Here is a 15941-nt window from a genome sequence, read left to right as displayed (position 1 = left end):
GAGGGCGGGTGTTGAAATGCGACCGTTGCCGTAGTTTCTGCCCATTTTTTGGCAGTCTATGATTACGTGAATGGCTTTTTTGTAGTTGCAGGAATCATTGCCAATGCGATGGCCGTTTCTTCGTCTTCAACGATGTTCTTAGTTTTTTTGGTAACGGTGCTAACATCGTTCGAGGCAGCGATGACGCTTATTTCTGTGGCCGGGTGGCATGCGTAGTGGGCCGCGTCGTGAATCGTACTTGGAGGTGGTAAGAGTACTTGCGTTGCAGGAATTGTACCCGTGCTTGCCTGACCGGTGCATGACGCTCGGGGTGCATGTTGCGCGGGAGCGGAGCAACCCTGATGAGCGTACGGATATCCTGTGGCAAAGTTTCCAATCGAGGGTGGTTGGTGCCCGAGATCTGGTAGCCTAGCTGCCTCAGCACCATGCGGCCGCTCGAAGTTTGCTTGAGCCGCTATAGATGGCTCGTTTATCTCATCTTGGCTCGTTTATCGCATCTTGTGAGGAGGGGGACCTCTAGATGATTACATTTTGAAGGCCTCAATCATAAAAGCGAAAGCCTCATCGTTCAGTCTTCCGAAAAAAATTGATGCAGCTTGCATTAGTGGCGCAAGGCTGGAGACCCTTCGTCGGAGACCCGACTGTTGCACCTCACATGGATTTCCGTACTTGCCGCTGAAAGTTATCCATGACTGGCAGGCCCGGATCATTTCGTTCGCAGCCTTTTGCATCTCTCCAAAAGTGGACCACGTTAGCACGCGCTAGAACTAGAACCGGTGGCAACCAGCTTCGCAAACTCGGCGTCTGTAGCGCAAACTCGGTGTCTGTGCTCCCCACTTCAGGCGCGAACGCACGTGAACTGGCGAGTAGAAGAGCACTCGAGAGATGACGCCACGAACTCTGGGCAGAGTGTTCTCGAAGATCGATCTGGCCGACGCCGGGCGCTCCTCACGAAGGACACGCTCACGTGTGCTGGGTCTTGTTTCTTGGTATTTGTGCGAGCTCCTCACGTAGCGCAAGCCCACGCGCAAGCCTCACCGACGCCGGGCGCTCCTCACGAGGCGCACGCTCACGTGTGCTCAGTCTTTTTACTCCGAAGCAGTATATGTCTAACCCCCCCCCACTCCCACTTTTCATTCCGGCGAAGCCGCTTTACTCGGTGCCGCTCCGGGGCCCCTCCTCATCACCGCCTACCCCTCTTTCACAACTGTTATTCCCCTCACCACCACTGATCCCTCTTTCATAAGTTGCGCAATCGGCTAACAACGGTGGCTAACAACGACACAATCAGCTAATTGTGGAGAATCAAGAGAAGCACGAATGGGCGTAAGAACGACCGAAAGAAGCTGCCGTTGCCGCCTCAAATTCCATCTCGCCAAGTAGCTGCGAATACCTTCCGGATGAAAAGCAACTTGCCCGGTTGGAACGCCGGCGTCAGCCCTTATTACTTTTTTAGCTTTAAAGGGTTTCCGAGCGACATTTTCGCCGGTGTATTTCACGTCCAGTATGAGCCCATCACCGGTTGCCGGCTTAGCCTGCACTGGTTGGGGGTGGAAGGAGGTGGGCGTGCACCCACAGCTGGGCTTCATGCCGCTACCGATGACATGCCCGTTGTGCTGGTGCGTGATTTAAACGTGGGAGTCTCACGGCTCAATGCACCCTGTCAGCTGTGCTCCGTAATCAAGCAGTTTGGGTCTGTATTGGTGTCTTACACACACAGTAAGATGCCTACGACGGGGGAAGGAAACGGACAGCCACATGTTTGTCACTAGAGTAAAGCTCAAGGCCTTCCAGGTTTTAACTTTGTATGGGAAGGCCGCATGTCATTCGCTTCCAGGAAGGAGAGTGTGAATAGAAGAAGCGTCGACCCGAACAGAAGTGCGAATGGGCAAACAATAGAAAGCCGCTGCCGCCACCGCTGCCGTCTGAAGTTCTAGCTCGTCGAATAGCTGCGAATCCCTCCCGGATGACAGCGACTTGCCGGATTGGAATACCGACGATATCTAATACTATTTATTCAGCTTAAAGGGCTTTCAGAGCGACATTTTCGGCGGTGTCTTCCACTTCTAAGCACGCGCACATAACCGGTTGCCGGTTTATGCGAACACGTGTTGGGAGTGGACGGAGGGGGGTAGGGGAGTGCATGCGCAGCTATAGGTTTCATGCCCTTACTGATGACATGCCCGTCGTGGTGGCGGGAGGCTTAAACATGGGCATCAAACGGCTCAATGCTACCTGTCCGGAGTCCTCAGTTGTGGAGCGGTTGGGTGGTGTGTTATAGAAACAGTATGATGTCTACGACATGGGAGGGAAACAGACAGCTCCATGTTTGTCCACTAGAATAAAGCTCGCGTCCTTCCAAGTTCCATTCAGCTAATTGGCTAGGAAGTATGCTCAATTGCAAATAATAAACAAACGTCTGTTTCTTGCACTGCGTGGTCTGTGTCCAGCTTCGCAGGTCATCCTTCTTCCCAGAGTGGAAGGGCACTAATTTTTTCTTGGTATTTTTTTGTAACGCTATGCATTTGAGCTAAAAGCTTAAACAGCTCTGCTGTTAAAAGCGAACGATGCGTTCCATTCACGAGGCGTTCCATAGAGCGAGCTTAAAGTTAAACTGGGCAGTAAGGAGACGTGGTCGTCCACGCCAGTACACCGCACACGTAGGGAAGAACGCAACCGAACGAGCGAACGTACAAGCAGCGAACTTAAATAAGCCCGACTAATTGAAGCCGAAAAGTGTGAATAACAGAGTGAACTTGTGTGGACGTCAGTATAAGGTTGGCCGGTAAAAAAAAAGTCGCGCCGGAAGAAAAAAGAAAAGTATGTCAACGGTGGACGTGAATATGAAAAAATAGAATGGGGGCGTTTGCATATATCTTTAAGGTATCGCCACTCAGGCTTTGACCTTCAAGTCGTGTTAGGGATAACAAAATATACTCTGTGAAGTTTTCATGATTCCGGCCAGGCCGAAAATGACCGCGAACATTGGGGTAAAGCAGCATTGCAGGATGTCAGGATAAGGGGCTCGATGGAAGAACAATCAAACACCCGAGAAAAAGCATCATTAAACGCCAAATGACATTTGGGTGGCGCCGTTGGCTTACCGGCGCTCTTTGCCCTTGCTGGCCTTGCGCCATTAAACAACCATCATCATCAGCCTTTGGCTTACCTGATGGAGCGGTTAGGGTGATTGTTTTGATATCTTTTTTCTTTACGAGATTCCAGGATTTTTTCGTAATGCTGACTAACATAGTGGGCAAAGTGCTGTTAATAAAATGTTCACTGGCATCGCGAATTGCCAATGCAATGCAACATGGACATATACGAGACAGTTGAATTTGACTCTTAGCTAATCCAAGTTTTCTGGCACGCTCTGCAGATCAAATACTACAAGATATGTGTCAAGAGAGTAGCTAGCTTGTCCTTGATAGCACTAAAATTTGCCATGCTGTAGTCTGGAATATTTGCTGCACGGTGCAGGGGCATTAAAGGCAAGCTGCAATAGGCAGTGACCACTTAGGCCTGCTAGGTAGGTAATACTTGACACTAAGTTTGGGTGTTCCGTCAAAATTAAATCAAGTATTAAAAGGGGCGTGGTGCATCTGGTCAGTTCTGAAACCACATGAGTTATTTGAAAATGGGAAGAGAGCTTCAGAAAATTTTGAAACTGCATCGAGAAAGGTTGAAGAATTGGACGCGGGTCGGCCCATAAAATATTTGGGAAATTAAAATCACTCCGCAGAACAAGTGGAGAAGAAGGGAGCCTACAAACTAGAATATTGAGAACATCGTGCAGTTGACCAACGAAGTCTGCGGGGGAGTTCAGGGGACCGCAACAGGCACAAAGTAATTTTTTCTGTGTTTGTAAAGGTATCCCAGGCCGAAATAGTTATCAGATTTGATTGAACAGTTATGGGGAAAGACGGCATTCAGCGTGCTATATGGCAATAAGTTCGCTAGCCCTGTCTCGTCCGTCCCTGTCGCAGCGACAAAACTTGTAATTTTCCTGCCTCGCAGAATTTCACTGCTACCAACAGCCAATGACCATTTTTCAGTTAGTGACCATGTCTGCGTCGTGTGAGCTGACGACAGAACTCTGCTCGTCCCGCTTGTTCATAACGTTTCGCACGTTGGCAAATGTAACTTGAGCTGATGTTGATGTCACAGCGCCTGCGCTGTTAGCAGGCGCTCATTGTTAACAGTTGATATTTCGTTTGTGCTCATTGGAAAAAGCGTGCGTGCTGCGTGCACGAGTGTTTGAGTCCGGGCTGAGGGTGCTGCTGGGACTGGTGATATTCGGAGCTCTATAGTTCCTTTATTAGCAGAACATTTCTGTACACTGCCCCTTTGACAATCATCAGCGCATGCTGCAACATTTACCGCCAGCCTGTTGGGATGAATTCTGAATTCCGGCTATCATGACAGCCCTTTTGCCGTATTACCGAGGCTTTTGGCGAGCCTTGCCTTTCCACTGGTGAGAAATCTTTGCTAACTGATACATTGCGATCTGTCAGTATCGATCCTTGGGTAGTACCTTATCTTTATTTCATGGCGACTGAATTGCACAATAATATGTCTTCATATTTCTGTGCCCCGTACGCTCCTCTAAAGCGGTGAGCCCACTCGACGGCGGTAAGTTCTATATATATATATATATATACATAGAGATCATGAGGTTCGATGGGCCAGTATAAAAATAGTATATATATACAGTGTAGCCCATTTATAACGAACCCACTTACAGCGAAATAGCGGTTATAACGAAGTGATCTTGATTTCCCGTCCCAATTATAACGGTCTTATAAAAGTCCAGATATAGCAAAAAAGCGGTTATAGCGAAGAAATTGCAGGTTCCCGCCAACTTCGTTATAACCGGGCTACACTGTATATATATATATATATATATATATATATATATATATATATATATATATATATATATATATATATATATATATATATATATATAGAGAGAGAGAGAGAGAGAGAGAGAGAGAGACTGGAAACATAAAAACTCACACACAGCGCGAGAAAATAAGGTAAGTAGAGACAGAGACACACGAGAAAAATATTAAAACAATATGGAAGAGGACTTCCATTCTTCGGAGTACGACGGCAAGAAATGAAGTCCTCTTCCTGAAACGTCAGTAAACTTTTATTTTGTTAATATTTGCTCTCGTGTGGCTCAGTCTCTACTTAACTTATATATATATATATATATATATATATATATATATATATATATATATATATATATATATATATAGAGAGAGAGAGAGAGAGAGAGAGAGAGAGAGAGAGAGAGAGAGAGAGAGCGGCAGACTCTTGTGCTATTATGTGCAAAATAAAAAAATGTTTTCTTTCGTAATCTGTAATCTGTAAAGAGGTAAATTATTGTGTCGCGGCATCTGTACTCACGATCATCGAGACGGTCTTCAAAGTTATAAGACACATCGACTACGGCTTGTTGCACTTTGTAGGCGGGACACAAGGCAGGCAATATCGCCCTTCCTGGCCTCAATATTGTTCAAGTGTTCGCTTAAATTCAGAAACTTTGCTTCGAGAGATGACTTGGCCGCTCTTACATCTTTTACCGTTCCCAGTCAATCGGCTTGCACTTAATTTAAACGAGTCCAGCTTCCCGCTTTGAAGTTACCCGGTCTCAACCGATTGACGTTTTATATACCTCTCAAATACTGCACAATTTTGGTTCGGTGATCGCCTTACTTGGTTAAGGCTGACGTGCGCCTTTGCCAATTTTATGGGAGTCAGGCTTAGTCTCGACATCGCTGCAGCACAACAACATTCGCACAGTATTAACACACTCGATGTGAATTGAAGAGAAAGCAGATAGAATCGGGAACAGCGCTATAGACCCTTTGCAAAATGGCCAAAGCGTTGGCGGAAAAGCAGCAAGCCACTCTGGCAACACTGTGCACCCGCTGCGCCGCCATTAGAAAGGAAGCGAAAACGCTGCGAGCACAGAGTTTCTATGGAGTAGCTACCGCCCACATAATTGCATACGCGTCCCGCGAAGTGGTGTTTCCCACTGCAGGATGGGAAAATAACTTTGCCGCCCTTCCTTCGATAGAAGAGCGGCATATTCAGGATTTTTATTCTTCGAGGTCAACCACTGAAAGGTCCTACGAGTACGAGCGATCATACATCAGCGTGGAGTCCTACGTTACGCCATCGTCAATGGGGCTCTTCGATTTACCATCTCGGGCTCACCGCGGATAGTCCGCGGGTAGCCCGAGGATTCCCCGAAGCCATAGGGATACGTGGGAAAATCGAATGCCGGACTGCTTCTCGGGGAGTCCGCGGTGAGTCCGAGACTGTAAATCGAAGAGCCCCAGTGTTGACAAACAGCAGCAAGCAAAGGTAGGATTTGTTGCTAATAAAGAATAGCCTTAGCGCTGCCTCCTTGTTTGATTGTCGAGTTTTAATTGTGTTTAATCGATGCGCCCTTGCCCCGTGGTAGCGGCGGCTGGCCGCTATGAACGGGCCATGAAGGGTCCGTCTCTGCTGAGCGCTCACTTTTCGTATGTTCAAACTGTCAAAAATATTCGCGAAAATGACCAAAGCATGCATAATGAAACTGATTTTGATGTCTCTGCTAGAGGTCATGTTTACGATTCACCGCCTCTGTACTTGCGGCGCTTAATTTTTCCGTCGGTGAATGCGGTGCTAATGCGGGAGCGATAGGTCGCACGCGTGCGTCAGCAGCGAGCAGAGGTAGCCGACCTTGAGAGGAACTCAGAGGAAGGAACAAACACAGAAGAAATAGGAGAAAAGAAGGGCACGTCTCGACTCGCCCCAGACGAGTCGTTGTGCAGCGGGGAGATAAGCGGAAGCGATTTGACCAGCGTTAATCTTCGAAAGGTAGCGCAAAACACCCCTTTAGGAGAGAAATATGACTACGGCGATGGGGCAACAGACTCGTGGGGCAACAGAGTCGTGAAGCCGTGGGCGAAAACGTGCAACCACAACGGCGTTGCTACGACCGGTGCTTTCTTTCTAATGGCGTCGTCGCGTTCACCACCGGTGTTACCACCGCTGAATTCTCAGTGTTGTCCGCCTTTTTGCAAAGGGTCTATAGATACCGATCGCTGCTGCGCTTGGCATAGAACGAGAAGTTATTACCAAGGTGGAATCAGTGAAGGCGAGATCGATCAGCCGTCTGAGCAGCTACGCCGCTCCCATGCCCGTTCTACAGACATTCCGAGTTTCACATGCTCCTAACTGTTAGCTGATTCACATCAAGTTGTAAAAACTAAGGATCCATCCTGTTCCACGGAAGTTGATATCCAGCGATGCTGTTGGAAATAGTACCACTCAGTAACTACACCGTGTACATATTAACAATGTTAAAAAGCCCGCAAGAGCCTTCGCGACTAACATTTAGAGGCTGTGGTGCAAAGGTCCTTGAAAGTTACCTGGCACGGAATATGACAGCCGTCGCGACCGGACTGCCTGTGAGCTGCCTCCTCGTCCCGTTCCTGCTTCGTGCGGCACCTCGTGCGTCTTCCCACACGGCGGTGTCCACGCGATCGGCGGCTGGCTTCGCGCGACTTTGCGCACGTAGCGTTGAAGCTTTTCCGGCTTTAGATGGTCACGTAATCTTTCCCCGGCAGGACATTTAGGAGGCGTCTTCTTTGACCTTGAGCGGAACGTGAGCGACTGTGTCACGTTCATTCTCTTCTTGACTTTTTTCTTCTTGCTTTCTTGCTGCTGCGAGGGGGAGGGAATGTGAGAAGTGCGTCGGGCTCATCATCTTCTTTCCTCGTTTTTGTTTTCTTGCTTTCCGTGTTTTGTCCCGCTTCCGCCTCTTTCCTGCACATGAAGCAGAAAAACTGAACCAAAGACAGTCTAACAGCTTCGCTGTAAAGTGTTCTGAGTTATTAACCCCATCTACTGACACCCTCTCGCGCCCTGCACATTCGTGCCCAAGTGCTACTACGGGGATAATGCCATTGCGTAAGACCGCTTCAACTCAGCTCCGCATACACGCAATCAAACACGGATTATATCACATGGTCTAGTAAGAAGCTTCTCAGTTGATAACCAGTTTCATCCCATTCAGTAATGTAAATAGTAATGAAATGCGGTTTTATAACGAACGATGAGGGATTCCCCTTCATGGTGGTACATGAGGTTAAAAGAACGGGATATAAACGCAAATGCAACGCAGATTTCCTGAAACAAATTGCACCACGTCTGCCCGCCAACATGAAGGTATAATTCTAGCAACTCTATTTACGCTCCTATTAAACTACAAAGTATAGAAAGTATGTTCCATTAAATTATAAGGCCACTGCAATTTCGCACATTCCGAACATTGTGTCACCCATTCTACTATGGCGGCGGCTACTTTTTCAGCTTGCAACCGTCTACAACAGCTCGGAGCAGCTACAACACGTTTCTAAGCGTCTCGTTTTCTGACTCCGGCATCTTTTGTCGTCGCTTTAATTGTTCCGTGATTCGATGCTTCACGCCCTACTAAGCGAACCTAAGGCATCACCCGTATTGGCTTCGCAATTGTCTCTAGTGTTCTTCGTAGGAATCCCTTGCAATTTTTGCATTCCCTGTTTTGACCATGGCTTCAACTCCGTAAAAAAATTATCAGTGGCTTAGCGTGGCTATGCCAGGATATACGTAGCGTGAGCTAAGGTTCAGCTGGTTATTCTTAGCTTTCCTGGTTGTCTAGGATTAGCTTGATTATAATGCTTACTGCTGCTTCAATGACACACACACGATATACGCAGTATGTGACGTATATTTATCAAGCGGCTCCGGCGCAGCGTCACCAATCGCCCCAGAACAAAGCTGGTTCTACAGGCGTGCGCCGGTGTTGCTGCGACGCACGAGCCATCAGTTCGACACCCGGCCACCCCTCGCATGATCATCAAGTGGGCCGGGCCGCCACGTGCGTAACGGAGGTCGGCGAAGACGCTGGGCGCGTGGGGTGTGTGAGAGACGCCGGGCAGCGAGCAACGTTGTGTGCGTGTGACGTCACCGCTCCTCGCGCATGCGCAGCACAGCTCTCCAGGAGCCACGTGAAACTGCTCAACCCCGGCCAGTGTAGCTCACGCTACAAAGTGTTTTAGCCGCCCTGATGTACTCTCTTTTGGAATTGCTGCAATGCATCGAAGCGTAGCGCCATCACACCGTCACCAAAAAAAACAAAAAAAACCTAGGTTTAGCATTCGTCCATCATATTTATGTTCTTCAGTGTTTGATTACAGGTTTCAGAATGAATCTTACATTAGCGTTACGATCAGACTAAAATAATGTTAAGCTACTGTAAAGAAAAACGCCCCCGGCTTGCTTAGCGTGGAAGTAACGTTTTACGGGGGCATCGGGAAGTTCTAAGTGCTAATGAGTGGCAATGTAATGGCTCTTTCCCTTACCCGCTACATTTGTGCGCAGAGTCCGGATCCATACCATGGATGGTGTTCGAGTTCATGACATACGGTGATCTGGCAGAGCTGCTGCGAGCCGGCAGCTACGGGCGCGATGCGTCAGCTAGAAAGGCCACCATACAGCTCACTTTGGTAAGTCCTGCAGAACGCGCTTCTGGCCTTGTCTCGGTAACTGCAGCGTAACTTTTTTTCCCTGGAATGAATATAAATTTTGTGTTTCCGGACTACAGGTGGGATTCTCGGACATAAATAAAGTTACCAAAAATTTCCCTCTTGAGGTTCACGTAACAGTGCGTAATTTATTCCAAAAAAATTAAGTACTGTGGCTATACTGTGCGACACTGTACGTTAATGATCAATGGCTGCTTACAAAGGAGCAAATTGGACGAATGACCGAATCCAGAGATGCGATTTGTCTCGTAAATGGGGTGTGTGCTGCGACATCCCACAATGTATGAACGCCATGCTTGCTAAGCGCGACTTCCCAGCGCAGGGCACTATTTCCGAGCGAAATCTAGCGAAATCCAGCAAAATATGAACGAAATGGCTGGCAGCGCTTTGTCACCGGCCTACTTTGCTCGTTCGACTGCAATAATTTTCCATTAAAGGGCGGCCGTGGCGAAGCCAGCCTACAAGGAATTCCAAGTGGGGTCATAACTCTCGTCAAAGGTGCCAAAAAAAACTGTATTTTTTTTACTTGTTGCATTACACCTCGTCGAAGATTCGAGCGAAAGTAAAGTGAGCAATACTGGGTGCTTTAATAGTCCCTAAGAACCAGGCAAGGTGACCGAAAATCCCGTTTTAGAAGCGCACGACGATATATCATTCCACGGGCTTCAAACGTATCGGAACTGTCATGCGTTGAACTCTTGGCGGCTTGAGTAACCTTAGGGCTCAAAAAATCGGACGTCTCGGCATCTGTGTTGCAGCTCCTATGTGCTGGGGGGTTTCAGTATTTTTGCTGGCATTATTTGATATTAGCAGAAAAAAAAAAATTGGTATGACGGAAGGATCGATGTTGAATTATTTTTGCAGGTGGCATTAGCTTTGCAATGAGTGCCGCTGTGCCTTTGGTGTCCCCGTGCACGTCTCCAGTGTAGTCTGCATGTCCCGATATTGGCCGTTCTGCTCCGGTTAAAACCTCTTATGGATGTCGCAATGAGCCCTTCAGACAGTGCAAAGATATGTAGAATCTCTTCGATTTGGGAGGATTAAAGCTCGAAAGAACAGCGACATTGTTTTCAAAACTGCATGGTCAGACCCCGCACAGTTTTATAGTATATGTGGTTCAGACCCACGGTGCAAATTACTCTCTGTCAAGCACCGTGTTTTTGTTGGTTTCTGTTTCTTAACTGAAAAAAAGAGAAACGGAAGGGTTTGTTCGATTTAAGCTGGTTATTTCAGCCGATCTAGTTGATCTGCCAAGCCAGCGAAGGAAAGAGACAAAGTCGGAATTAAACGCCGTGGGAGGGCAATAAAAGCCCGCAAGTTTTAACAACACTGACCCGTAAGCGTCGCAATGCCATGCGAGTAATCCTTGGCATAATTTGAAATAAAGCAAGCAAAAAAAAAACAGTGGAGTGAGAATGCAGCGCCGTAGTATTATGTGAGTGCATGTGTGAACGGGCATAGCTGAAGGAGAAAATGTGTGTGTACGTCAGCAACGCCGCCACCTGCGGTCATCGACATGAAACTCCTTCCCATTCCAAATTTGCTTAAACACATCCCCATCTCCTACCAGCAGCTTAAGGAGAACGTAAGTGTTTGATCCTCGTAACACATGGTGCCTGGGGTGTGCAGTCGGCGGGCAATGAAAGGCGAACAGGGGGCCGCGTGGCCTCTCGCCCTAGAAACACCCCCTATGTGCCGCAGTCTCCGGGTGCGTCGGTGGGTATGGCATCCTCAGGGCACCCAAAGACTGCATGTCGCAGTGCGGAGCAAAAGGGTGTAACTAAAACAAGAAACTGCGCAGTCCGAGGTTCGTTTTTTGTTGGCGGCTGACTACCCTTTTTAGCCCGAGCCAGCTATGACAACCTTGTCATTTCCGAATAGTAATTTCCTATCTTGCTGCGCGCCGACGCAAGCTCGGCTTCGGCTTAACGAAGCATGCACTGTGTGGCTGGACATGGGAGGGTGCACGCGCATGCGTTCTTGGTGGGCCGCCATATCCGTATTCAAACATGGCGCGCGGCCACTCCCTGCTGGGAGAGAAATGTAGCTGGACCAGTTCGCGATTTCGCGTCACAAAACGAAATGCGCCACGCGGGCGGGAAAGGAGGCACCACCCGATCTTTCTCTCTCCTTACAAGAGGTTACTTTGTGAGGCACGTGTTTACGTTAAAAGGCCACTTGTTGGGGTGATAACTGTGCTCAAACCAAACAGTGGTAGACGATCTCAGAAGCGTTCCCTAATAGACGGAAACGTAACTAAAAGCCGCCGCCAACGCGAACAAGATTGAACGCCTTGATATCCGTGCCTATAAGTGCCAGCTAGCCATGGTTTCGCACAACCATGAAATTACAAAATTACGCACTGGGTAAAAGAAATAGTCGCCAGCCCTTTCAAAATAATAAGGCAACACATGTTCAAAATGCGTACTAGCTGGGCCTCGGAGGGGCCTGTTCGCTGCGACAGTGCCGCATGCGGAAACGCTAGCCGGCCGCTAGTCATCGGTGAAAATCTTCAATTACTGTCGTGAGTGAGCCTATTGTGTTTGGGACACGCCTATCTGCCCTTCAAACGCCCGTTTCCCCTGTTCTAAAACTGAAGTTCCGACGCGAGGACGGCCGACCACCGACCGGCCCCGCTCGGCAGTAGTAGGAGGAGCATGCCCGTCGGCTTCTAAAAAAAAAAAAATCGTGACGTACCGCCGAGCAGAGCCAATGACTGTGCGCATCTCGAACCTGCAAGGGTCTTGCCCTGTGTCTGGAAGGGTCTTGCCCTGGAAGCTATGACGTCACCTGGTCCGTGACGTCATAGCTTCCACAGTGCTTTGGAGGCGCGATGAGAGGGGGAAAGCTCACGCCTTATTGTTGGCCCTTTTTAATGAACGATGCTAATACTCAACGCTTTTAAACCATTTTTGCGGCAGGACGTTCCTTGGAATGCACTACAGCGATTGCGGTCATAAAATCGCAACCGTTGGAACCCTGTTTAGGACCTTTAATATATTTTGTCAATGCAGAAATTGCGGTCATCACTTCTCCAAGAGAAACAACAAAATAGCCTGCATCGTTGCAGACTTCCCATGTAGCTTACTCGCAGTGTTAACTTTGGCGGCTTCAGTAAAATTGGAGCCACGTAGCCGTCATCATCGCCATTTGCTCTAAAAATTCTAACCAATCACACAGAGCTCCACATGCCTACTTAATTTCTTATAAAATTAATAGAGGAGGGCCGAATTTATTTTCGAAAATTTGCTTTCAATCATAAAAAGTCTGCATTTACCAACAGTTTTGACTAGTGTATGGCGATATACGGTGGGTAGCAATGCGCCACTGAGCGTATCCCGTCCTGTCGCCTTGCCGATAAAACCCGGGTGCTCTTGCTGCAAACCATTCTCCTTTTTGTGCGCACTTAATCAGTTGGCCAATCTAAAGAGAACACTCAACTGCCGGTGAGCTACTGTGGGATATTTATTTTTTTCAACTTACTTAACAGCGGCGGTAATTTCCCGGTGAAGTTTTCGCTTCTGGACACAGTACGTTCACCCTTATTGCAAAACATTGCTGAGATATTCCAAGGAAGTTTAAGAATCGGGGGTGTTTTTATATCTACCCTCACTCAAAGACGGTGATTAAAAGATAAGAAATAGAGTAAAATTAATACGTATATTTTCAGCAGGTGTACAGATAAAATTTTAAATGAAAAACTGCCATAATAGTACGAAATACCACTCTTATTGTTTAAATAATTTATTGCTTCACCGCATTGTAATGTAGGTTTCGAAAACCTCAGGCCCATACATCTGTGAATTTTGCCCACCTGCTACATTTTTGGTAAATCTACACCACTATTTTTAGGTTAACTGGTTTTAACAGGATCCTCTAGGTGAGAAAACTACATAAAGGACAATTCCTGGAAACGTTAGCGTGTTCAAGTAGACACAGACGCTGTGCACTTACGCACTGCATGCAGTGCATCGGCCAGTGCATCGGCCGCTTCAAGCGTTTTTCAAAGCAATATCATAGCTTATCAATCAAAGCAATATCATACCATATCATGATATCAAAGCAATATCAATTTCATAGCAGCGCTGTTTTGCTGGTGTTTTATTATATCGGGTAGCGAGGTCGTGTAAGCCGCATGCGGTTAATTTGAGCCTGCAGCGTTTCCTTTTGCAGGTTTGATTGTATAGCGGCGCTTTTTAAACCCCGCGCGCTGCAGTCGGACCTGCCGTGGGTGGCGACACAAATCGCCAGCGGAATGTGCTACCTGTCGTCGCAGCACTTCGTGCACAGAGACCTCGCTACCAGGAACTGCCTGGTGGGCAACAACCTGTGCGTCAAGATATCCGACTTCGGCATGTCCCGGGACATCTACACCTGCGACTACTACAAGGTGCCCTGCCGACCCACGTTGGCCAGCTCCTTTCCACCGCTAGTTTTCCCTAGTTTTGCCGTTTCATTTTACGGTTTACGATTAGGTGCCCCTAAATGCCGTGTCCTTAAAATGCTTTCAAAGAATGTGCTTGCACCACCAAGTTCCGTTTCTGACAAATTAGCCGCTAAGTTTACTTGCGTGTGCGGCGCACTTATGTGCCCACCGATTCAACGTTAACCACGAACGACTAGATTAGAACTGGTGGCCAAAACAAGAGCAAGTAGTTTGGCAGGCTTTCGACCGATTATCTCCACCAAAAAGGGAGCCTATTACCCGAAAGGACACTACAATGTTTGTACACAGCTGTAATCTTTCAGGTATTTTAATGTTTCGTAAGCCACGCCGTTGAAAGGAAGCAAAAGAAGTACGGAACTGCAGTGAGCAACCGCATTACCACTTTAATTGCTTCGGGCGGGTCTATCGTGGGATCGGCTCCGCGCGTCTTTTTCAAGCTTTTTTATTTTATATATATATTACGGGTGGTGGTCCTTCGTTCACGGTCTACCTTTGGCTTTGGAGAACGTGGGAGGGTAGAAAAAGGCCCAGAAATGTAAGAAATACCACCACATCTGTTCGCTGCCAGGACACTGTGCGCCTGAAAAAAAAAATGCTTTACTATTACGATACTGCCTAATGCGAAATATGGGCGCACCGCGAACTGCACTCTTCTCGGTCAAGTAGCATAGCTGCTGTATCTCAGGAAGTGATCGCGTGATCAGCGAACGCACGACGACGCGCACTACTCTGCCGTTATCTCGCAGCACGTACGCGCAACCGAGCATGTTGTTGCAAATCGTTTTCTAACCTCGCGCGCAAATGTCACGTGGTTCGGATGACCACGCAATGAGGACGACGACGAAGGACCCGAACGACCAATGGGCGTGCATGCACGCAAAACTTGAAAGAACAAGACGCTTGCCCTCATGGATGCCTAGTTGAGCGTTTCCTTCCTGGGACGCTACTATTTTACATACTATATTTCTGGGGCGCCACTATGTATATTATAGACGCCGAGGGGAGTTTTCACGCATGTGTCCGGCACGGGCTCGGCAACTGCCGTCCCCCTCACTCTTTCGGAGCTTATTTCGGAGGAGCGTCTCGGGCCGCCTAGGCCAATAACGTTGGCTTCGGCAAACCCCTCACAATAGAGAGTTTTAGCTGACCGTTTTCGACTTTCGACGGTCCGCTCCGGTATCGGCGGCGCGCTCAGCAATTTCGAGGAGGCTTGCTCAGCGCAACAGGAGCCAATGCCGTACGTGGCTTTGCGCGCCACGCATGCGCAATGGCGCTCCCGCTTGCTATCGGCGCGGAGCGGAGCGTGAAAAACGGTCAGCTAAAACTCCCTAATTTCACGACACTCTCCTCCCCCGTTTTCTTTCAGTGTTCTTTCTTCCCGTCGTTCTCTCGGTTACAACGCCGCCGGGTGTTTTCCCGAAGATCTGGCAGGCGTGTCCGGTCGGAATCTTTAATTTTGACAAAAATTTTATGAGTAGCTCTTTGTGCCCGGGGGAGAACATATGAGAAGTTATTTCGTGGAAGAAAGTTTTCCCTTTCTCAAAAAGATTCCCAAAGCCTGCTCGGTTCATTGGCGCGTTGAGCGGGCCGCAGAAAATCCGAAACTTCTACAGCTGTAAACCAGAAGCTGCTGCAGCTATCGCCCTAGTTCTTTCTATGTAAATACTTCGCATACTCACAATTGCTTTACTATATTCGTGTTTGGCTTGCAAAGCCAATTCCTTTGATTAAAAATTCTCAAACTAAAAAAAAAGAAATTTGAAAGTTTCCCAAATGTGGGGCCTTTTTTCTTAGAATCTGAACAAGCTAGGCAGCTGAAATTTTTTACTGTTATTCTTCTATCTTTATTCAATCATCATGGCAATTTTAGTTCATGTGATCAATGCGGTTCAATTTGAACG

At 47.9% G+C, this 15941-nt stretch overlaps 1 protein-coding gene across 1 annotated transcript in view; it reads left to right on the top strand.

Annotated features, from left to right (window-relative positions):
- LOC144173358 (BDNF/NT-3 growth factors receptor-like) overlaps positions 1-15941 on the top strand; it is a 523417-nt gene that overhangs the window by 486469 nt on the left and 21007 nt on the right. The window contains exons 6-7 of the mRNA XM_077701827.1: positions 9430-9554; positions 13810-13983. Of these exons, the coding sequence (XP_077557953.1) occupies positions 9430-9554; positions 13810-13983 (299 nt within the window). The remainder of the gene's footprint in view (positions 1-9429; positions 9555-13809; positions 13984-15941) is intronic.

The sequence above is a fragment of the Haemaphysalis longicornis genome, unplaced genomic scaffold, assembly GCF_048455015.1.
Source record: "Haemaphysalis longicornis isolate Haplotype H1 unplaced genomic scaffold, Haemaphysalis longicornis Haplotype H1 scaffold_1, whole genome shotgun sequence".
NCBI lineage: Eukaryota > Metazoa > Arthropoda > Arachnida > Ixodida > Ixodidae > Haemaphysalis > Haemaphysalis longicornis.
Note: the sequence above shows the minus strand (reverse complement) of the source record. Positions and strands in the feature narration are given on the sequence as shown.